The following is a 26,864-nucleotide window of genomic DNA, read 5'->3' as shown; positions in this document are numbered from 1 at the left end:
CGATGAAAAAAAGACCGAGCGATTTTGACACACGGTTTTACTCGACAAGAGCATTTGAGAAGGTTTATTACCACACAAGTTGATAGGCTTGACAAATAAATTCGAATGAAGGCTCTTTGATATGAAAGATACGAGTTCGCCATGAACGTTTCTGTTGAAAGCACGATTGGCTAATGATCTTTAACTTTTGAATTTTAAACCTTAATTCAAGTCATTATATATAATAATAATTTTATAAAATTAAGAGTATGTTTTCTACAGTGCAATTTAGATTACAATGTATTATGGATTATGTCATTTTAGGAAGGCATTAAAAGTTTCCTCTCGATGTATTACAATAGGACATCAACGATGAAATCAGATTTCCCTCCAACTTGATATAAAGCAAATAAAAATATGGAAAATTATGCAAATCAGAGCGCATTTAATGCCGTACTTTCGCTCATTTTTTCATAGATTTTTGATTTCCATTCCTGGTTACCTACATATTATCTATACCTATCTGTTATAACAACTGATTTTATATGCCTGATTTTTCCGCACGTTGGGTGATAATTGCTTAAATTAAAGTTTCAAATGCAAAAGACGACTATTATGCTTCAATTATGCTTTCAAAAGAAATGTTGATTTTATATGCCGGGTCTTTTTGCTTGTGTTGTAATAAAACGTCTCAAATACACGTGTGATGTTAAGCTGTACAAGATACAAATTTTGGAAAAAAATTGGCCGTTCCTTCTTTCATCAGATTATTTCGTACATAATGAAAGAAATCACCCACAGCCACATTTATATATATATATATATATATATATATATGTATGCATATATATATATATATATATATATATATATATATATATATATATATATGTAGTGTAGAATTTTGTTGAAAATTCCAAGGCTCACGTTTTCTTTTTTATAACCTTCGTTTATTTCCTCGATTTTTTCCATTACAGCTGTTTCATTAGTGGGTAGGCACTTTTACGATTTATGTGTCTATAAAAATATCCTGTCCCCACCAACTTCTTCAGATGTTGATCCATTAGATTTTTACAACAAATAGTGTATTTTTAATATGTTTAACATGGCTGACATGGTAAACGGTATACATTGAAAGTAACGATATTTCAAAAACAACTTAAAAATTTATATATATATATATATATATGTATATATATACTCCTATCAATTCGTTTTTTGTGTATTGATAATTATATTAAAAATTCTCTTTCCTATTTATTTAAAAAGAAAACACGATGTTTTTATATATGGGTTGTGGAATTTTATCTACTAGCAAAAGATATAACCTATTTGCATATTCTTTTAAACATTTATTTTAATTAATTCCCTATTAGTTTATTCGGCTTTCTTATGGAATGATTATCTTTAGTAAACAATTACGTGTAATTATATTAATGCAGATATACTACATAATTTATACTTGCATAATATTTGCGTAAAAATTTTATAGTAAACACAAATCTGTTTCCATACATATTTATGTATACGTATATATTTTTGTTTAATAAATTTTTCTTACCAAATTCCTTCTAGATTTTTTGGTCTACAGATAGGAAACTTCATATATAAGGTACTTGAATCCATGCGAAACTTTATATTTGGATTTTAGCTCGAAAACATCGGTGCAAAATGTGAAAATTAGAAAAAAATGAAATTTGCCAGATAAAGGTCGAACGCTGCCATTATGAATGCATAACATAGTAGCTATTGGTTCATGTTTTAATTTTTAGCCTTGCAGTAAACAAGTTTCATAGCTCAGTCATTGACAGCAGAGGCACAATAAATAGTGAGCTGAACGTTTTGGTTTCGATTCTCGGTGATAGCGCATGAGTTTTTTTTTATACTTTTTAAATCATTACTATATATTGCATCCAATCTATCTATCTATCTATCAGTCGATCGATCGCTCTGTCTATCTATGAAAGTGAAAATGTCTGTCTGTCTTGTCTCTATGATGATCAAGGAAAACTATTATGCAGAAAGGCATTATTTTAAATTTTCACACTTTTTAATAGATACATATGCACATAATCCTATGAAAATTACGTAGGGCCCGAGCAAAGCCGAGCGGAACTGCTCGTATATATATATATATATATATATATATATATATATATATATATATATATATATATATATATATATATATAGGTTTGAGCACTGGCTTCTTTTGTGGAAGGCAACCAAGGACTCCTGGTTTTCACCAACCAGTATTGCGATCATGTAAATTGATTTATATTAAAAAAATATATCTAGAAAAAATAACAACGTAAAATTCATTGATTATCACCCTTAAATTCCTCTACCTAGTATATAATATATATATATATATATATATATATATATATATATATATATATATAACTACTTCATTTACTCACATAAAATTAATATACGAAAGTATAGATTTATGCGTAAACTTTAAGTATTTACTTCAAAAGTGCTCAATACTTAAAACTAACAAAAACAATAGAAAATAAACAAATAAATTAAATAAACATGGATATAATATAAACGATCACACATATATGTATGCATATATATATGTATATATATATATGCATATATGTATATACACATATGGGTATTTATATATATATATAAAAAGGAAAAGGTCTGCCTTAAACCACTAACCTTGTTCTAAAGCAGATCCTTTGTTCGGTAAAATGCATGCCCATTTACTGATAGGAAAGGGCGCGGTGGATACTAGAAAGATGATTGGCTAACTAAAATCCTCAACAGAAGAGGACAATATAAAACGAGAAACAACCACAGAATTCGCGCATAAGCCTGACGAATTCTAGAGTGGATGAAACGCGGAATATTCAGTGTAGCTTAATCGCCATATATATTTTATAAATTACTATATATATATATATATATATATATATATATATATATATATACAATCATATATGTGTATGTGTGTGTGTCTTTCTGTACCAGTATAAACTCACTTACGGCTAATAGGCTCGACGTAAACACATTGGAATGGTTTCAGATAATACAGAGAAAAGATAAGAGTGCAAATCCAGTCACTTTTCTAAATGTGTACACAATGAGTCGACACAAGCAACCACGTGTTACGGACGCAGGAACAGTGCCAATTCCTATGCAGGTACATTTAAAAACCTGCCCAGCTTATCTGATGGACGTTAGCGTAATTTTGCCAGTCAGTGAATCTACTAATTGCCTAAACCCGTTGACACTCTTAGTAAATCTAAAACAGTTAACGTAAAGACTATACAAATCATATACGGCATAATCACGTTCAAATACCGGTTCCCATCAGATCACATAAATTAAGCAACGTTGAGCCTGGTCATTACTAAAATGGGTGACCAATTTCGGAAATCCAGGTGATGTATGTAGGAAGACGTCGACACCTCCCTGCAAAAAGTTGCAAAAACCTAACGTCGTCATCTCCCCTAACGGGGATATACATGCGACTGAGGACCGCTTGTGAATTTCATACTCCCATGAAACTTCCTGCTTCGGAGGAAGCCGGTTAAACCAGTTGGTGCTGACTGCAGACTATACAAATCGCAGCCCTCATGTAATCATTTATTAAGTAGACATTAAAAATTGTGTCACTTTTGTTTCCATTGATTCACCAGTTATTAGAGTCAACATCTACTCGAGGACAAAGATAAATGACCGTCACTAGAAGAATGATGGCTGAGGATACCGATTTTTAACATAATAGGCGTAAATCACTTATTTTATTGCATCCATTCTTCTTGCCGACTGTTATCCTCATCTTAGTGGTTCTTGTTTCACCACGTTTCGGCCAACTTATCCTTTGGCCTACTAATAATAACCGCGATGGGATAAGGTTGTTTAGTCTTGTTACTGTATCCCTAGTAATTACTGCCTTCCATAGTTGTTGTCTCTCAACGTTTTAGCTAAATAATCCTATGATCTGTTTGAGTACGATTGAAACCGCTGTATTTAAACTATGCTCACTTAGAACTTTAGAGACTCAACCCCTTTATCCGCTGCACAATGGGACCCAAAAGCGATCAAAGTTTATTTTTATGGCCATTTAAATCATATTTTGCGTTTTTCTCTGATCTTCTATTGCCGACTAGGTACGGAATATTATTATTATCTCAAGAGAGCCTTTTCAATCTGACACAAGCAGATCAGAGTTTTATTTGGCAAAAAACATGGTTAGTTAACAAATATGAAGGCAGTATTTACTGTTTATAAGTTACTCATGATTCTTGTCCCCTTGCGGTTAATCACCTAAAAAGGACAGAGGATGAGTTGGCTGAAACGTGGCAAAACAACAACTACGAATGTTAGTATAACTGTCCGCAATAAAAAAAAAAAATGATTGCAGAAATTATGAAGCATCCTCACAAAAGATTCCAAAATTAAAAATAAAAACATTATTGTTTTTTTTTTGCAAAACTCAATCATATACCACCAAAAGAAAAAAAAAGACAACAATTTTACTTTAAAAAACAAACAAAACCAAACGTTATGAATAAAAAATTTGGAGATATTAAAAACTGAAACTATAAAAAAAAATCACTTTTAGCAAAATGACCAAATTCGACATTCAATAACACGAAAAGGGGTTGATATTCCGTAAAACAAACAACTGAACCAATCTCAATCAAATATTTGGAAATGTTAAATATTTGAAACATAGAAACGTTAAATGAAATTACTGGACACCTCCATTAAATAACCGAAAAACAAAATAACCAAACACTGAAACATTATTGAAATGGGATGATGTTTTGTTCAATGATATTTTTGGCTAAGTTATATCTTATCAAATCCAGATCACTCTAGAATTACACCAGAATGAGTGTCATCTGAAAAGATGAGGCCAACTATAGAAGTACTCATATTAATTAATCACATGAATTACATTTGACGTTTCTGAACTTTTGAGATGAAGAATGGTTATTCGTATTGTTTGGATTCTTCGAGCTTCTGTTCTCATCTTGAGTGTCATTTTAACAACCTTCGAGAGTATCTTGACGAACTCGTGAATATAGATAACATTTCGAACGGAACCCTTTATAAACTTCACGGGAGTAACATGCTCTTGTTTTGTCAGCAATGGCTGATGAGAAGTACTTAGTAATTCGGAATGAGAACAGGCTTCCCCCGTGAAGTAATAAATTAAGTAAAGGGTCCGTTCAAATTCACGAGTTCGAAAGAAACATGCCCAAGTTCAACAATATACACTTGAAGAAGGTCGGATGTTACATCGACCGAAACATTGTGTACATGACACCTCCCCAATATATATATATATATATATATATATATATATATATATATATAAATATATATATATATATATATATATATATTAAACAACAAAATGGTTATATAAATGAAAATAAATGGAAGTAGTGTTTACCTGATATACCCAATGGTAAATTCCAAACTAATATAAATAACAGTATTTATACATAGAAAATGTAATCCCAACTGAATTAAAGAAGCTCAATACGCAATAGAGAGTAGAGCTTATTATAAGAGAAAGAAAATTAAAACTGTAAGTTGAACTTTACAATCCAAATTTATTTTGGATTGAATACACCAAAAAACAATTTACGAAGTCCTTATTCCGCGGAGTTTCCAAGAATGCTATTCTTGTTATTCTTCTCATAAGAAGACATAAAGAAATCAGAAAATTATATTTGTAGCAATGCTAGAATTTGATAGTTATGCCATTAAGTGAAAACGCAATTTATTGTAGTTATAAATGGCCAAAAAAAAAAAGATGTGACAAAATTTTGGATATGTAAAAAATATATAAAAACAAACCGCACATAATATTTCATATTTTGAAATATGCGCGGTATTTTTAAATATTTTTTACATTTATATATGATACATGAGCAGAGCTTCTTTTCTCAGAAGTGCACAATTTTAGAACTCTGTTCCGTTCGCCTGTTTCCCACCTTACTACGACTTGGATGTCTTCAAATCTTACATAAACAAATTCCTGATAAACACACCCTTTAAGTAAGACACTCTATCAAACATCCAATACTAATGATTACTACAATACTATCTCATTGATTACTGTACACGCAATAACACTTATCCCTGAGTGGCATCCGGGCCTTGATAAGTGGTGATCCCCATGTAAAAAAAAATGAATGTTAAGTTGTTATCTTTGCATTTTCGAAACTGTTAAAATAATCACTTTCCTTTAAACTTACAATAAATATTAAAAACGAATTAGTCTTACTTTGCTAACACAAAAGAAATTTAAATGCAGACAATTGGAAAAATAATCCTCATTACATATTACTTACGTGCCCTTAGAATCTGCAGCCCTCAATATCTCGAAAATGAAATCACACATATCACCGAATCACTAAAACTTTTACAATACCCAACTTACCTTATCTCTAAAACAAAGAAAAAAGCCATCAAAATATACTCAAACATAGACAAACAAAAGCAGAACACACCAGATACACCACTACTAAATAGACATCTTCTTATACCTACCCACACCAACAACGACACAATTTTCAATACTCTTAATAATCTAGGCATACAAACAGTACAAACCACTTCCTTAACTATAAAGCGAACTTTAAAAACTAGCAAGCATTCCGCTGAAATCTCCACATCCAAAGCCGGTATTTACTCCATCCCATGTAATGACTGCAAAAAATCATACATAGGTGAGACACAGCGAAATTTGGAAATCAGACTAAGCGAACATAAAAGGGACATAAGAAATACCAACCCCTTAAATGCACTCTTTTCCCACTATGTCGAACATGGCCACTCTTTCGGCTTTGGACGTGCAAAAATCTTAAAATCCATCCCAGATAGAGCAAAACGGAGACTTATTGAATCTTACTATTTACTCAACCTACTACAATCTTACCTTATTGTCTTATAAATAACCTATTATGTACATTCAAAATCTTTCCATCAGCTTACTCGATTTTTTTCTATCTAAAATCCTCTTTCCTTAGTGTCTCATTTATTATTAAGTTGATTGATTGAGATTGTCGGACTGACTTCCTCATCTTGGTTGTTATTGTCACAACGTTTCGGCCGTTTTGCCCTCCGGCCTTCGTCAGGTGAACGGTTTGTTAGGAGTCTCGAACCCAACCCTTTATTATTATTACGGGGGTACCGTGTTCGGACTCCAGCTAGGCTTTGGGACATAGTTGCTGATTCTCTGTTTTTCAATGTTACTTTTTCACTGCCTTCGTTCAGGATTGAACTCAGCACCTTTGGGTAACTGTAAACTTTGATACAACGTCTAGGACCACTCGGCCATATGTCACTAGGACAATTCTTAGTTGTTTTTTTGTTAATGTTTAACCTATGTTGTTATTCAAGGTTTTCTCTCTCTATCAGAGGTGTCCAAATTGCATTCAGCTCTATGCTTGGTTTGCTCAGTAGGTTGTTATGTCCGAGCATGTGAGCTGTTTCTTTAAGTTTTCTCACTTTCCAGTGGGTCTCTCTGTTTATTATTTTTACTTCATCCCATAGGGGGCGATGATCCCCCCTCTCCATCCAGACATGGTTGGCTATACCCGATTTTTCCGTCTCCCCTTTAACAACCAAGATGAGGAAGTCAGTCCGACAATCTCAATCAATGAAAACAACTCATCTAAAAAATAAAGACAATTGCAACACCATTTAATATTATCTAAGCACTTATATTCAACTACAGTAACACTATTTGGTCCCCCTTTTATTCTACCATTCTAAATCATAATGTTCATATTCAATAATAACTATACTAATTTACCTTTTAACTACATTCCTCAATATAACTGGAAATAATACCTTTATCTGCTCGATGATAACTCATCTTCGGTAACTGTCGACAGTCTATTATCTTCTATAATTACAATCGCATAAGATATAGCTAAGACCTCTTAATTAAATCCTAATATTAACTGGCTAGATTTTAACAAGAATTTAATAAGGCTAAAAATATTAGCATCAAAAAGAGAAAACTATTTCCTTAAAGCTGTTCTATCCAAAATTATACTAAAAACTCTTACTTATATTAGTAATAATAATTTTGTTAATTAATGCCCCGAACACTCTAAGATTGTCCTTATCCTAGATATTTATTATTTTTATATTATGGCTTAATAATTTTAGACTTACCCATTAGTTCTACAGTAATTTATTAATTAAAATGTTATCAAATATTTATACTATACTATTTGTGTATGGCTAAAATTGATACTCTTTGAGAACACCCATAGTTTGGAAATACCACAAAATATGTTTCATGTATGGATATTTATGCATGCTATTTGATGCCTAAAACTAATTCTTTCAATGTCCTTCATATAAATCAAAATCTTTTCCATCAGTTGGTATATTTGTAGAAAGGTAAGCTAGACTTTGGAATCTCCTTCGTGGCTACTACTTCCCAAGCTGTACTGATATGAGAAAGTGAAAATGCGATGTAAAGAAACATTTTAATATTTTGTTTGGGATGATTTCAAGTTTATTTTGAGGAAATCTGTCTACAGATGTTTAGCAATATACGAAATGTAATGGACAACCAAACATGGCCATGGAAGCAGGATGTTGCCAAGGCTCACACAGCAAGCGATTCAATTCAGTTTCTTCGGCAATCTGCTCCTGCTTTCATTGTACCGGAAGATTGGCCATCAAAAAGTCCAGACTTAACTGTCATAAACTACTGTGCTTGGAGCTTAAATGTCATGGATTACTGCGCAGAACGGTCGACGTGACATATACTATATTGATGACTTGAAAACGTGCTTCGCAAGAGCTTGGAATGATATCCCAAAAGTTACCCTTCGAACCGCTTTTCGAGCTTGGATTTCTAGGTAAAGAGGCCGTGGTGAAGTGTACGAACGGCATTTTGAGTATCTATGAATATAACATTTGTCTTTGAAAAACTTTGCAAAAAGTATTCTTATAAAATTAAGTCGTTGTTTTACAAATTTATCGCTTTTCTAGCGACCACCCTATATATATATATATATATACATATATATATATATATATATATATATATATATATATATATATATATATATAAATTACAATAAGTTTACCAAGGTAATCAAAATGGTAAACTTAAAATATATTATAAATATTAAAGAGTTAATATTTATAAGTAAAGTAATCTCAACCAGATGTAAAAGCTCAATACAACCGAAAAGGAAATAGAGCTTATAATATGAACAAATGATTAATAAAACATGTTAAAAGACATCTTGAAAAAGAGTTAAAAACATATTTAATTTTGAAAAGGAAGCACAAGATAACTGGATAGTCCTTAATCCGCGGAGTTTCGAAGAAATACTCTCCTTCTCATCAGAGGGCAGGAATTAGCCAAATACTTTTACATGCAAAATCCGATCCCGCATTTTGCTAATTCCTGCCCTCTGATGAGAAGGAGAGTATTTCTTCGAAACTCCGCGGATTAAGGACTATCCACTTATCTTGTGCTTCCTTTTTAAAATTAAATATGTTTTTAACTCTTTTTCAAGATGTCTTTTAACATGTTTTATTACTAATTTGTTCATATATATATATACATGTGTGTGTACATATATATATATATATATATATATATATATATGTATATATATATATAAATTACAATAAGTTTACCAAGGTAATCAAAATGGTAAACTTAAAATATGTTATAAATATTAAAGAGTTAATATTTACAAGTAAAGTAATCTCAACCAGATGTAAAAGCTCAATAAAACCGAAAAGGAAATAGAGCTTATAATATGAACAAATGATTAATAAAACATGTTAAAAGACATCTTGAAAAAGAGTTAAAAACATATTTAATTTTAAAAAGGAAGCACAAGATAACTGGATAGTCCTTAATCCGCGGAGTTTCGAAAAAATACACGCCTTCTCATCAGAGGGCAGGAATTAGCAAAATACTTTTACATGCAAAATCCGATCCCGCATTTTACTAATTCCTGCCCTCTGATGAGAAGGAGAGTATTTCTTCGAAACTCCGCGGATTAAGGACTATCAACTTATCTTGTGCTTCCTTTTTAAAATTAAATATGTTTTTAACTCTTTTTCAAGATGTCTTTTTACATGTTTTATTACTAATTTGTTCATATATATATATACATGTGTGTGTGCGTAACTGTATACATATACAGATGTATATATATACACATATAAATATATATTATATGCTTTATATTCTTAATCTCATATTAGTAGGACAATCTCACTAAATATCTCACTGCTGATGCTATTCTCTATCTATATAAGAGCCAGGTACGTCCAAGGATGGAATACTGTTGCCACATCTGGGCAGGAGCTGCTAGAAAGGAGTTGGCCTGCCTTGATAGAGTTCAAAATAGACTTCGTAGCCTCGTAGGAGATGTCCTTTTCTCGTCCTTGCAACCTCTATCTCACAGAAGAGATGTTGCGAGTTTATCTCTGATGTATCGTTATTTTCATGGAAAGTGTTCGACTGAGCTTAAATCTATGGTCCCCCCTCGCCAAACTTTCACAAGAAACACTCGTCTAGCTGTAAACACTATCAATAATCCCCCCCCACTCTTTATCTGTGCCTAAACCTAAACGTAGATTCCATGAACAAAGCTTCTTTCTTAGAACTGCACGCCTGTGGAATTGTCTTCCGTTTTCCTGCTTTCCGGCTGACTACAATATGGTTGTGTTCAAGTCTAACGTAAATAAGTTCTTGATGAGCCGTTCCATATAAGTTATCAAATTTACCAAATTTTCATTACTAATGATTACTATATTGTCCAATTTCTACTGTACACTCTTTAACCCTTATCCTTGAGTGGCCTCTGGGCCTTGGTAATGTGGTGATGCCTTTGTAAAAAAACAAAAAAAAAACAATCACTAACGCTAAGTATACATACATCTAAATAACGGCATTCACATCGTCTTAGATACAATTCGTATAGCCGACATTCCGAGGATTAAAACAAAGCATATGCACCTTTATATATAAAAGTAAGTTATATAAATGTTTTGAGATTCTATTGATTATAATTTTACTACAGCAAACCACCTTATATATTATAGTTTTATATTCTCTACATTGTTTCTCTATTAAATAAGAAACATGTTTATTGTATTTAATCTGGTAGATAACTTGAATGATTAATTTTAACCTTAATTTAAAATTCTAAAGCTTACCTCAATCTTTATAAACAATCCCTACCCTTTCCACTTACGCCTTCTACTGTTCCACCCGCATATAAACTTCCTTTACCCTTGTTAACTTCTTACGCACTGTCACTTAGAATATACAAATATGATATTTTGATTTTTAATTTAATTTTTATTTTATTTTAATTTAATTAGTGACTCGAAAATTGCGTCCAAAAACTTATCGTTTAATTTTAATGTCTTTAATTATATTACACCGAATCCAAAAGTAACAATTGAACCGCTATTAAAACTCCGATTATTTTTTAACTAATTGGAACATTCATTTTGACCAGTTGGAATTTACTTTATGAAAGATAACATATTTCTACGGATATTAACTAACAAAGAAATATGTGGAGTAATTCTTAATTCTCCATTTGCAAGGAATTACGGTATGTTACTTTGGGTTATTCATCGAATATTATTAAATTTTCCCTTCAATGTACAAATTTTCAACCAATCTTGAACTTTATAACGCCATCCAATTAAAAAATCTTGCATTCTTTTTAGTTTCAGTCCTTTTGGTCTTTTTCTATGCCCATTAAAATTGATTAAATCTTTAAAATATATTTCCTATGCACATGCTAAATAAAAATATCATATTAAGTCAATATTAATATTTTAGTAATCTCTTTTACTCTGAGGAGATAAGCCTACACTCGAAAATCAATGGATTAAGGAAATTAATTTAAATATAGAATGATGTCTATCAATATTACAGCATGATTAGCATTCTTTAATTTAATAAGATTAGAATGATGTCTACCAATATTACAACATGATTAGCATTCTTTAATTTAATTAGTTTAGAATGATGTCTACCAATATTACAGCATGATAAGCATTCTTTAATTTAATAAGTTTAGAATGATGTCTACCAATATTACAACATTATTAGCATTCTTTAATTTAATAAGTTTAGAATGATGTCTACCAATATTACAGCATGATTAGCATTCTTTAATTTAATAAGATTAGAATGATGTCTACTAATATTACAACATGATTAGCATTCTTTAATTTAATAAGATTAGAATGATGTCTACTAATATTACAACATGATTAGCATTCTTTTATTTAATAAGTTAAGAATGATGTCTACCAATATTACATCATGATTAGCATTCTTTAATTTAATAAGATTGGAATGATGTCTATCAATATTACAGCATGATTAGCATTCTTTAATTTAATAAGTTTAGAATGATGTCTACCAATATTACAACATGATTAGCATTCTTTAATTTAATAGGTTTAGAATGATGTCTACCAATATTACAGCATGATTAGCATTCTTTAATTTAATAAGTTTAGAATGATGTCTACCAATATTACAACATGATTAGCATTCTTTAATTTAATAGGTTTAGAATGATGTCTACCAATATTACAGCATGATTAGCATTCTTTAATTTAATAAGATTAGAATGTCTACCAATATTACAACATGATTAGCATTCTTTAATTTAATAGGTTTAGAATGATGTCTACCAATATTACAGCATGATTAGCATTCTTTAATTTAATAAGTTTAGTATGATGTCTACCAATATTACAACATGATTAGCATTCTTTTATTCAATAGGTTTAGAATGATGTCTACCAATATTACAGCATTATTAGCATTCTTTAATTTAATAAGATTAGAATGATGTCTACTAATATTACAGCATGATTAGCATTCTGTAATTTAATAAGTTTAGAATGATGTCTACTAATATTACAGCATGATTAGCATTCTTTAATTTAATAAGTTTAGTATGATGTCTACCAATATTACAGCATGATTAGCATTCTTTAATTTAATAAGTTTAGAATGATGTCTACCAATATTACAGCATGATTAGCATTCTTTAATTTAATAAGATTAGAATGATGTCTACCAATATTACAACATGATTAGCATTCTTTAATTTAATAGGTTTAGAATGATGTCTACCAATATTACAGCATGATTAGCATTCTTTAATTTAATAAGTTTAGAATGATGTCTACCAATATTACAACATGATTTGCATTCTTTAATTTAATAAGATTGGAATGATGTCTACCAATATTACAGCATGATTAGCATTCTTTAATTTAATAAGATTAGAATGATGTCTACCAATATTACAACATGATTTGCATTCTTTAATTTAATAGGTTTAGAATGATGTCTACCAATATGACAGCATTATTAGCATTCTTTAATTTAATAAGATTAGAATGTCTACCAATATTACAGCATGATTAGCATTCTTTATTTTAATATGTTTAGAATGATGTCTACCAATATTACAACATGATTAGCATTCTTTTATTTAATAGGTTTAGAATGATGTCTACCAATATTACAGCATTATTAGCATTCTTTAATTTAATAAGATTAGAATGATGTCTACTAATATTACAGCATGATTAGCATTCTTTAATTTAATAAGTTTAGAATGATGTCTACCAATATTACAGCATGATTAGCATTCTTTAATTTAATAAGTTTAGAATGATGTCTACCAATATTACAACATGATTAGCATTCTTTTATTTAATAGGTTTAGAATGATGTTTACCAATATTACAACATGATTAACATTCTTTAATTTAATAAGTTTAGAATGATGTCTACCAATATTACAGCATGATTAGCATTCTTTAATTTAATAAGTTTAGAATGATGTCTACCAATATTACAGCATGATTAGCATTCTTTAATTTAATAAGATTAGAATGATGTCTACTAATATTACAGCATGATTAGCATTCTTTAATTTAATAAGATTAGAATGATGTCTAGTAATATAACAGCATGATTAGCATTCTTTAATTTAATAAGTTTAGAATGATGTCTACCAATATTACAGCATGATTAGCATTCTTTAATTTAATAAGTTTAGAATGATGTCTACCAATATTACAGCATGATTAGCATTCTTTAATTTAATAAGTTTAGAATTATGTCTACCAATATTACAACATGATTAGCATTCTTTAATTTAATAAGTTTAGAATGATGTCTACTAATATTACAACATGATTAGCATTCTGTAATTTAATAAGATTAGAATGATGTCTACTAATATTACAGCATGATTAGCATTCTTTAATTTAATAAGTTTAGAATGATGTCTTCCAATATTACAGCATGATTAGCATTCTGTAATTTAATAAGTTTAGAATGATGTCTACTAATATTACAACATGATTAGCATTCTTTAATTTAATAAGTTTAGAATGATGTCTACTAATATTACAACATGATTAGCATTCTTTAATTTAATAAGATTAGAATGATGTCTACCAATATTACAGCATGATTAGCATTCTTTAATTTAATAAGATTAGAATGATGTCTACCAATATTACAACATGATTAGCATTCTGTAATTTAATAAGTTTAGAATGATGTCTACTAATATTACAACATGATTAGCATTCTTTAATTTAATAAGTTTAGAATGATGTCTACTAATATTACAGCATGATTAGCATTCTTTAATTTAATAAGATTAGAATGATGTCTACTAATATTACAGCATGATTAGCATTCTTTAATTTAATAAGTTTAGAATGATGTCTACCAATATTACAACATGATTAGCATTCTTTAATTTAATAAGATTAGAATGATGTCTACTAATATTACAGCATGATTAGCATTCTTTAATTTAATAAGTTTAGAATGATGTCTACCAATATTACAACATGATTAGCATTCTTTAATTTAATTAGTTTAGAATGATGTCTACTAATATTACAACATGATTAGCATTCTTTAATTTAATAAGTTTAGAATGATGTCTACTAATATTACAACATGATTAGCATTCTTTAATTTAATAAGTTTAGAATGATGTCTACTAATATTACAACATGATTAGCATTCTTTAATTTAATAAGTTTAGAATGATGTCTACTAATATTACAACATGATTAGCATTCTTTAATTTAATAAGTTTAGAATGATGTCTACCAATATTACAGCATGATTAGCATTCTTTAATTTAATAAGATTAGAATGATGTCTACCAATATTACAGCATGATTAGCATTCTTTAATTTAATAAGTTTAGAATGATGTCTACCAATATTACAACATGATTAGCATTCTTTAATTTAATAAGTTTAGAATGATGTCTACCAATATTACAGCATGATTAGCATTCTTTAATTTAATAAGTTTAGAATGATGACTACTAATATTACAGCATGATTAGCATTCTTTAATTTAATAAGATTAGAATGATGTCTACTAATATTACAGCATGATTAGCATTCTTTAATTTAATAAGTTTAGAATGATGTCTACCAATATTACAACATGATTAGCATTCTTTAATTTAATAAGATTAGAATGATGTCTACTAATATTACAGCATGATTAGCATTCTTTAATTTAATAAGTTTAGAATGATGTCTACCAATATTACAACATGATTAGCATTCTTTAATTTAATAAGTTTAGAATGATGTCTACTAATATTACAGCATGATTAGCATTCTTTAATTTAATAAGATTAGAATGATGTCTACTAATATTACAGCATGATTAGCATTCTTTAATTTAATAAGTTTAGAATGATGTCTACCAATATTACAGCATGATTAGCATTCTTTAATTTAATACGTTAAGAATGATGTCTACCAATATTACAGCATGGTTAGCGTTCTTTAATTTAATAAGATTAGAATGGTGTCTACCAATATTACAACATGATTAGCATTCTTTAATTTAATAAGTTTAGAATGATGTCTACTAATATTACAACATGATTAGCATTCTGTAATTTAATAAGATTAGAATGGTGTCTACCAATATTACAACATGATTAGCATTCTTTAATTTAATAAGTTTTGAATGATGTCTACTAATATTACAGCATGATTAGCATTCTGTAATTTAATAAGATTAGAATGATGTCTACCAATATTACAGCATGATTAGCATTCTTTAATTTAATACGTTAAGAATGATGTCTACCAATATTACAGCATGGTTAGCGTTCTTTAATTTAATAAGATTAGAATGGTGTCTACCAATATTACAGCATGATTAGCATTCTTTAATTTAATAAGATTAGAATGATGTCTACCAATATTACAACATGATTAGCATTCTTTAGTTTAATATGAGTATGTTTTGCACAGTTCCCGGAAACTGTGGCTAGAGAAAAACTAAAAGACGCTTGCTGATCCTGATGATTTGGGTGAAGTGTGTGACAGTTTTTTGTAAAGGATGCGTTTGTTTTACTAGCAAAACTAATTTAATTACTGAGGTTGATATAAAAGTCACCAAATACATGTACTTGGGATTTAGTATATGGAAAAGTGCTGCATCTATACTGTCAGAGACGTGGATGATTAGGGTACAGATTGGAGTCCAGAGAGTAAGGCAAAGAAAATATGATAACTCTATGTTGAAACTTTAGGCTGAAACACATACTTGCCTGATACTTGTTTTACATCATATCAACCCTTTTCGAGTCATTTAAACCGACATTACTTACTTTGGGAAAATAGTTTTTTGTGGTTTTAATAGGTTATAGCTTCATGTATTAAATAAGCTGGTTTTACATGTAAAGTAGTAATTAATCTTAGTACAACACTTTAATTTTAACCAGAAGTTTACATGACATCGGTTTCCTTAATCAGAAATCACAAACGAAATCGACTGCCAAATAAAAGAATTGTCTTGGAATTGGAACAAAGAGTGAAACGAAATAAAAAGAAAATTGCTTTTAAATGTTTACAATTCTTACGTCATGTCCACCATTCTTTCATTTCTTTGCATTCTTACAGTTGGGAAAGTGCAAAGGTAATTAAGTCAAACAAGCAGAAAAGACAGAATAGTCGTCCTTGGACAGGTAAGCGTTCTCTACCTGTTAATTATCGAAAACAACTTGATTTACCTGACAGTATAAATATACGGTGTTTTTTCTCTCGGTCGTCAGAGAAGACTTACAGTCACTCAAACCACAACAGCTCGTTCTCCTTTTTGGTATTCCACAAGCCGAAAACTATTCCACCATGCCTAACTACACCCTCCATTACTTCAATGGCCGCGGACGTGCCGAGATCCTTCGTATGATGATGGCCATGGCTGGCGTCAAATACCTGGACAAGAGATACGAATTCTCCGACTGGGATCGTTGCAGGAATGGTAAGGAAACTTGTTGAATACATCGTTTTAAGTCTAAAATACAGGGTGGAAATCTAATTTAAGTGAAAAATTCTTGAACACAAATCTTAGTAAATTATCGACCAACACGATATAGGACTTTCTTACAATCTAATTAATATATAAAAGGCTCTATGTCTGTCTGTCTGTCTGTCTGTCTCTATGTTTTCAAATTCTATCTCCTCTGAAACTAAAAGTCGCAGAGCGGTTCTAGGGATCCTCAAATGATTGAATTTTTAAAGACCATTCTTTTATGGGTCTTTAGATGTTTAAATAGTTTTTAAGGGGGCAAAAAATGGGTCACAATTGTAAAATCGTTATATATTTTGCACATTTATCTTAGTTCATTTTTAATTTTTAATCAGTGGAAATGTATTTCTAGTTGGTACAGTGGTAACGTCATCAGCATTGAATTCTACAATTTTATTTTCGGTTTCGATTCTAGCTGATGGCATCACAATTTTTTTTCTTACTTTTGAAATGACGACTCTATAATAATATATACGAAATCTGGATAAATAAAAATATCCTATTTAAGCGAATTTTGCGACTGGGTTTAATCGGGTGCCCCTAGCTAGGCTATTTATATCCGATTAGCAAAAAACTACTGTCGATAATTTTCCACACTCTCTATGTGTGCCTAAATCTAAACACAGATTCCATGAAATAACCTTCTTTTCTAAAAATAATTGCCTCGGGAACACTATTCTAATGGCCTGCGTCCCGACGGATTACAATATGGTAGTCTTCAAGTTCAATGTAAACAAGTTCTTGTTGAGCTGCTCCTTTAAATAATTCAAATTCTACCCAATATACACTATTAACAATTACTACACATGCATTAAACTTATCCTCGGGTGGCCTTCGCGTCTTGATAAGTGATGACTCCTTCGTAAAAATGTATGTAACTGAACCATGTAATAATTAAAATGGTACTTGACACTGTTTATAAATTGTTAGTGGGATACTTATTTTTTCATAATACCTATGTATATCTTTTTTGTTTAGTTTGAATGCGATTTTCACTTATTCCCAATGTTATATAAAAACAAAGATTCTTTTAAAATTTATATTTATTTTGTTCCTATAATAGATGACAGCCAAGTATTGCACCGTCGTACAATACGCTCAAACATGATATTTAATTTATGCAGATTCCGTATATATATATATATATATATATATATATATATATATATATAACTCAAATTACCTTGTAACAATGTATGTTACCCACTTTCCGGTTTACGACATCCGGTTGCGCATGCGCGCATGACCTGCGCACTAAAATATTAACGTTATTATTTCGAAATTATTATTTAACATGGGAAGAGTGGGGTTTAAAATAACTTAAACGTAATACAGAAATGAACGATGTAAAAAAAAGCAGACAGTATTAACAATTGTTTATTTGGATAATTTAAACGCGAAAAAAAAAAGAACAATTGGGACGCTGAAATATTAACGTTATTATTTCGAAATTATTATTTAACATGGGAAGAGTGGGGTTTAAAATAACTTAAACGTACTGCAGAAATGACCGATATAACCCCCCTCCATGATATATCCAAATTTAAATTTAACTATAATAAGTAATATGGTATCTGTTAAGTGCACATTTACCTATAAGTATGGCCAACCACTTATAATTCAGTAACGGTATTTTTTTTCCAAAAATAATCAATTATAATAAACAGAACGACTCATAGAAATCTATTTATATTATTTTTTCATTTTAATATACTTTCATAGAAATGTTTCTGTTATGTCACAAAAAAAACTATTTTCTTTACGTCCAAAGTGTCACGCTCATACAGGAATTCCATGGCTTATATAACATACTGACCCAACGGGTCACGGGTAGTCTAGTATTATTATAGAATCCATCTTCTATTGATTTTTATAGATTACGAGGAATACTTTGTCGGTGGACTAATTCGCAAAAAAAAAAAAATTAAAAAATGATAAAAATATTAATGATAAATGATATTAATTCCGTCAATGTTTGTTTAGAATATCATGTCAGCTTATATTAAAGATTTACAAGGAATACCCTGGAAAAGCCAATTCTGATTAAGGTTTTGTTTTAAACTATGAAAACGAAGTACTGATTTGCGGCGATTTTCAGTAAATTATACGCATTAATAAGGAAATTAAATTAAAAATAATATGGTGAGGTACACCAGGGCTAAAATAGCGGGAATCATTCGATCGGTAGTTTAATGATTTTTCTACTAAGCTATATCTCAAGATGACAATGATTCTGTTTTAGTTTTTTTTTAGACCAAATGATTTGCTGAAATTTTATTATCTCTCTTGGCCGGTGTGATGTAAAAAAATTCCCCTGTAAAAATTATCCCTTTTAATATATAAGAAAGAAAAACTATTTTTAAGATCATTTTTTTTTTTAAAGATTTTCGATAATTATCGGATGAGTTTCTGTAAAAATAACATATCTAAGAACACTGCCAGAAATATAAATTGGCAAAAGATAGGCTCAACCGTTTCGCTACATATGAGGAAAGAACTAAGTGACTTTTATCTCATAGTAGGTATAAATATTTTCTTTTTTCTTAGATTTTCTTTATAACATTCTATTCACAGTAATAAAATCCAACATTAAAGTAGAGTGACACACAGAGACCTAATGTTTTAATTACTAAAATATTCTTTTTGTGAACTTTTGTGTTTCGTTCATTAAATCTTTTTCTACTTCTATATGATATATATATATATATATATATATATATATATATATATATATATATATATATACTGACATTCATGTAGCAAGAAAACCAGATCGCCACTTGGACGTAAGGGGCTAATTGGAACCATGTCTAAACAAGATTAACAAGATGTGTGTTTACATTTTAACTTCTGCTCTGCATATCATTACAGTTAAGGAAACAGGTAGAAGGAAGGGAATTTCAAAGTCTAACTATTCGAGGGAAGATGCAGCAAGAGTGGAAAGCTTTCTGGCATTTATGGACCTCAATAATAAAAGGGTATGATTTTGATCCCAAGCGGGTTTGTCGGGTGTATGTACGTCGGGAGGGCACGAGTGTAATGAGTTCATAAGAGTACATCAAAATGTAAATACTTGTAAAGCAGCACAGAGATACAACCTGGCGGCGATGGGACAGAGGTTGGAGCCTTGTTCACAAAGGAGTATCTATTAGATTGAAAACTATTTTTGGAACCTATTCAAGATGGAGAGACTGGTTGTAGATGCACCGGCCCAGATGTGACAACAATAATCCATGCATAAGTGAATGCTAGCTTTGTAAAGATACAGTGTACTCTCATGTCTTAGCAGTTTTGTTGTCCGACGGTTTAGCTCACATTCCTTGAAGTAGTCTTCGCAATTTCCTCAATGTATTTGTTCCAGTTGATATATAAACTGAAATGCTTACATATCCGTTACAAATATAAACTGTTATGCAACTTATTTTCTTTTTCTTCTCTATTACGCTCTGACTTTCGTCGTTGCTGTTTTTTTTTTTGTTCCATGCAGAAATGAACACATGGTAAACGCTCGTTAAGTTTTTTTTCAAGGTTTTATTTGAAAGAAAAATGACACTGGGGCGCAAGACTGATAACATATTACTAATTATATACATTTTAAACTTAACAAAATATGTATCGTAGACAGAAACAGACTCGAAGTGAATTTTTTATGGATCAAAACTTTTTTTTACATTATTGGCCGTGGCTTATTTAGACAGATTCCAGTGAAAAACCCATATAGAAACCTTAGTTTTGTCTCCACTCGAAAACATGATGCCATTTTTATTGTCTATATTGTCTACGGCGTTTTACATCTGCACTCTATCACAACTTTACGTCGCCAGTCTCTAGTAAAAATCATACCTGCAAATTAAGGTTATCCCGACATACACTAAATGTCTCCCTTGTTAAAATTGACACTAGCGGAGTAAGCGTTACTTATGTAGGATTCCTATTATGTAAAACATGTAGTTTATTTAAATCTGTTGGTATTTAAGTATACAAATGAAATGTTAGTCTTAGGTATATTAATTCAGAAACTCTGAGGATATCGTTTTAAAACCTTATACATATTAGCAGAATCAGAGATAGATATAGCAGACGAATGTAGTATTATTATGTATTAAGTATTAGTAATACTGAACGCAAATTCATTTAAAATTGCATTTTACGTGTATATAAAACCCTATTTTTATTTTAATGCTTCGTAACTTATAATTAAACGTATTCACTGGTCTCATCATTACAATACTTTCGTTAATGTCTGTGCGAGGGATAAACTACAATACAACCGCTCATTACACCAATATGTGCAGCGCACAGGCAAAAAATACTTTCCCCTGTTGTGTCGCCATTTCTTCTCATTATCCAAGTTCACCTTTAGCCGAATAAAAAACCAAAAACAATAGGTATGCATTAGATATAAATATTTGCGTTTCAAAGTTTGCGACGACTTCTTTTGATTCTTACATTACACTATGGTCGCATTCCTCCCAGCTTCCAAACGCGGACACGATATCTTCTATGCTCACTTGTCCAATTTTCCAACTCTTCAACTGTAGGTGTCTCAAAACTTATCTCCTTTATGGCGTTTGTTATTACGTGTATTAATGACGTAATGCCGTATGACGTGCATAAATAACGTAATGACGTCATTAATACACAAAGCATTACTATCACCTGATTGTTTTACATAATCTATCATATTATGTTGAAAGTCTTAAATTTCTTAACATTCCAACGTTATTGTAAATAAACACTTCATTCTAAAACATCTATTTAAGCTGATACTCCATTTAAACGTACGAAACACAATGATAATAATAATAATAATAATAATAATAATAATAATAATAATAATAATAACAACAATAATAATAATAATCGACTAGCTTACTCTCCGTCTTGTCCCGGAACCAACAATATAGCACACTCATGGCGTATGGAACAAGAGCTTGGGGATTATATGAAGCATTTTGTTTGATATTCCGTGTAGATTTTCCAAGTTCGACAGAAAACTTACTAAGTCGACAGACAGGTTTTCGACATCGTCAAGACACACATGAAAAAGGTCGGAGGTTACATGGACCGAAACGTTGTGAAAATAATACTCAGGATAAGAATTTTAGGCCCAATGAAAAGAATAATCAATCCTTATTTGAAAAAGTCAGAAACGTAAAACATATTTGTACTGTTATTTTACATATTAAAGGTGCCTTCACTAAGTTTCCAGACTTTTTCGTATGAACACTTTGATTAATATTACACACATGAAACTTTATTCTCTTTTGAAGTAATCTCATCCGACTGCTTTTCATTTGTTGTACCGTTGCAACGATTTCTGGAAGGCCCCATTGAAGTCCTCTTGTGTTAGTGTGTCAATGACCCACGTCACAATCTTTTTCAACTCCAAACTTCTCCCATAATGATTCTAAGGTTTTTCTTGGGCGTAGGGAATAAGGAATAGACACAGGGAGCAATAGCTGGACGATAGGTAGAGTTAGACACTGTCTTATGCTCATGTTAGTCATCAAAACGTCTTTATTTCTGATTTTCTTTGAGCACTTTGTGGACAAACCTCGCGCAAATTGTCCGTGCCTACAGTTTTTTCGCGAAAGATTGTGTGTACAGTTTCCACGCTGACATCACACTGCGCACTTATACTCTCTATAGACAAACGACGGTCATCATCCATGTAATTCTTCATATGAAAGATCAACTCTGGTTTTCTGATTCCTTTACTGCTCTCACACCTCTCGTAATCCCTCACAGGCTTCCTGTTTTCTTTGAATGTCTTATGCCAATCAATAACTGATGCTCGGTTCATTTATGATGTTCCCAAAGCAGTTTGAAACAGTTCATAGGTTTCTGTGGCATTTTTTCCATGTTTAAAACAAAATTTTATTGCATATCGTTCTTCTAAAGTGTCCTCACGTCCAGTTTACATTTTCTGAACTGTATCATAAAAGAATTTGCGATCTCATCAGATGTATTGCATAACATACTGAATTTTCAAGAGGCCACCACAATTGTAAATGGCTGTATAAAATCTGGAAACTTATTGAAGGCACCTTGTACATTTCCCTTTTTCAACGTCGTAGCCTGTACAATAAAATTGAAAACAATATTTTTCTACATTTAACAATTAAAAAATATATTGCTCTCGACGTTTTTTTTTTTTATATCATTCCATAATTAGGTTTAACCAGTTCAATTAACAAAAACACATACTGCTACGAACCGTCTTGCACTAATCCTGGAGTCAAAATATGACGACTTATTTCTTGAAAATACATCGAACCAACATTATTAATTAAAAAAAAACAAAATTCAGTTTTATTTTAATAAATAGAAATGTTTATTAAAATCAGTTTTGCATTTGTCTGATTTTTCAACCGTTAAATTTTTAATTCTTAATATCGATGGCTTTTCAAACGGTATTTCCTGTTATTGTTGACCATGCGTTCGACCAAATGTTTAACACTGTGAGCGAATATTAAGACATCATTCAACCTCAACTTCGAACTCCTGATCACGTTCAGGGTGATATCTCTACCATGGCACGTGAGAAGAAGAAGAAGAAGAAGAAGAAGAAGAAGAAAAAGTAGACGAAGGAGGAGGTGAAGAAGAAAAAGAAGATGAAGAATAAGACACTGTCTGTATTTCACGAAGAAGAATGTTTTGTTGTTCGAAGATTTGAAGAAAAAACAATTTCACTTTTATTTTAATAAATAGAAATATTTATACAAATCAATTCGCACTTGTCTGGTCTTTAAACTGTTGAATTAATCATTTTTATTAATTTACTTATATTTCAGATTTCCCCTGCAACTACCTTCCCTGTATGCAGATGGACAATGGCGACATGATGCCTGAGACTATGGCCATTTGCAGGCACTTGGCCCGCGAATACAGTAAGTCGTTCATATAATTTTAATTATAAATGCAACTGGACATTTTGAAAGTAATAACACAATTTATACAACTCACATTTTAACAATTTCACGGAAATAAAATATTTCCATATCATTTTTTAATGAGTAAATTTTTAAAGTATTTTTGTGGATATAAAATATTAAAATGTTGCATCGTTGATGGTAAATATTCAAATTTAATATAAACAGATTTCTACCCCAAGAGCCCCATGGACATGTTCAGGTGTGACTACATCAGCGATTGCTTCTATGAAATCATGCACGATTACATGAGGTACTTCCACTGGAGGAACGGACGTTTTAGGGTGGGTTTTATAAATATTTTTATTGACATAACAATACTAACATTTACCTAATCTTTATATATATATATATATATATATATATATATATAGTATATTAATCTTCAACTAATATTCAGATATCCAGAATCACACAGTAAATCTATATACCTATCTATCTATCTATCTATCTATCTTATCTGCCTATCTGTATATTAACATCTTTCTTTTTCTTTTTCTCTCTCTTTTATATATATATATATATATATATATATATATATATATATATATATATATACATATCTATATTTTTATATATATGTATATATGTATATATTAATTTCAAGGTTCTGAGAGTTTTTGAAACATAAAAATAATGTTCTTTTTTGTATTTAATAGTTTATTTTTTATATTTCGAAGCGGTCGTCTGGCCTTTTTCACAAAAATAAGTATCACAATCAAAAAGAAAAAAAGGTTGAAAAAACTGGAAATTTGTAATTTGGACAGCATTCATTCCTAGCAAAAATGTTCGAAAGAGTTCACGTGAATTATTATTATTATTATTTTTATTAGTAGTAGTATATATATATATATATATGTGTGTGAATATACATATATATATATTTATATATAATGGAAAGAAACTAAATGAAAACTGTAAATAAAAATTATTGTTCGACACAATACTCCATAGACAATTTTCAAAAAATCCTTATACATGCTATCCTTCTCATCACAGGAAAAAAGTGAGCAAACTATTTTCGTAGCATCGCTAAAATTTGCTAGTTTAGGCATTAAAAGCCATAGAAATTTAATATAGTCATAAAATAAAAATATGTTCATGTCACAAAGAAGGAAAAAATTAATTTCTTAGATAATGATATAACAATTGCAGACATAAAAACTTACTATGTTTTTATAAATAGTTTTTAGTGTGAATCTCGGTACTTGTATAGATTAGTAATGTTTGAAACTAACACATTTCAGATGAAAACATTATAACGTACTTACATGTTATGTCAAAATTAGTATAACTCCCCAAAATTACGAAGAATAGTCAAATAAAAATAATTACAAGTAAAAATAGAATTTATCAACTTATTATTACTATCCTATGTTTTATATAAAAAAAAAAGGTTGACGACAAGTTATGTATGACAAACTGACTTATCTCCCTTTACTTACATTGATATAATTTAAGATTCCGCCATTTAAAGCACAAATCGTGATTTCTTCTCTCTTTCTTCTTTAGTACAACATGAACGACTATGGTTTCGGTGGAGAAGGCAACTGCAGCAACTATGACGTAAGTAATGTTTTATTGGTAGACTTATCCTACGGACTTGATGAATAGTAGACTTTCGTTATTATGTAAAATGAAACAAGTGAAGCAACTAACTATAAAAAAAAAAAGATGCGAAAAGAAGTCAAAATATATCAATAGAACACTGCATATCTTTACTTAGATATCTACCCGTCGATGGCGCAAGGATCTTTTTCTTCTCCCTGCTTCCTGTTTCTCAAAGAAAGTAATTGCCAATGAATGAATATATTAATGCGAATAGACATACATATGTTTCCGGATATGCTATTCAGTGTGAAAAAAAACAAGTTTCATTAATCCTGGTTTCTAACTCTAAGACCGCTGTGACAATCAAGCTTTGAATTGCTAAAGATATACGGTTCGTATTTTATGTATAAACACAAACAATGATATTCTGACAGTGTTCCAATTACTGTGCCAATGAAATATTAATACTATCATTCATACTCTCTAATTTTACCAGAACTACATGAACTGGAGATATATGAACACCTTCAACCGTGTTATGCCTTTCATGGAGAGAACCCTGTCCATGCGTAATGGCGGAAACCAATTCTTCATGGGAGATCAGGTAAGTTTAACAATTGGTAGATGCTTTAGTAAAGAACTACCAAAGTATATATATATATATATATATATATATATATATATAATTATTTTCTTGAGAAGTACATTTTGATATGCATAGTCATGTACATGTTTCGTTTCACCTTGTGTTCGTCAGCATGGAGGATGAATTCCAGATTTAAGTATTACAAGACCTGGCTTCGTCGAGACGCTCCCGCTTTGAAATGACAGAAAAAAATAAATTTCGCATTTCATATGTAACCATAGATAATGAGATTCACGCAGTGTTTTAATATATCAGAAAAAGAAACGATGCAAGTTTGGCTTATAATTAAAAATTTATTCACTCTCAATTTAGTTTAGGAATTTATATTTATATAAATAATTTTCTTACATGCACG

At 30.3% G+C, this 26,864-nt stretch overlaps 1 protein-coding gene across 1 annotated transcript in view; it reads left to right on the top strand.

The window, feature by feature from the left end:
* The first annotated feature begins 17,196 nt into the window (after positions 1-17,196).
* LOC145265275 (S-crystallin SL20-1-like) overlaps positions 17,197-26,864 on the top strand; it is a 12,186-nt gene continuing 2,518 nt past the window's right edge. Inside the window, exons 1-5 of the mRNA XM_080121055.1 lie at positions 17,197-17,329; positions 24,175-24,270; positions 24,481-24,596; positions 25,825-25,878; positions 26,360-26,467. Coding sequence (XP_079977181.1) covers positions 17,197-17,329; positions 24,175-24,270; positions 24,481-24,596; positions 25,825-25,878; positions 26,360-26,467 — 507 coding nt within the window. The remainder of the gene's footprint in view (positions 17,330-24,174; positions 24,271-24,480; positions 24,597-25,824; positions 25,879-26,359; positions 26,468-26,864) is intronic.

This window comes from Euprymna scolopes, chromosome 40 (genome assembly GCF_053919585.1).
Source record: "Euprymna scolopes isolate OS-2025 chromosome 40, ASM5391958v1, whole genome shotgun sequence".
Lineage (NCBI taxonomy): Eukaryota > Metazoa > Mollusca > Cephalopoda > Sepiida > Sepiolidae > Euprymna > Euprymna scolopes.
Note: the sequence above shows the minus strand (reverse complement) of the source record. Positions and strands in the feature narration are given on the sequence as shown.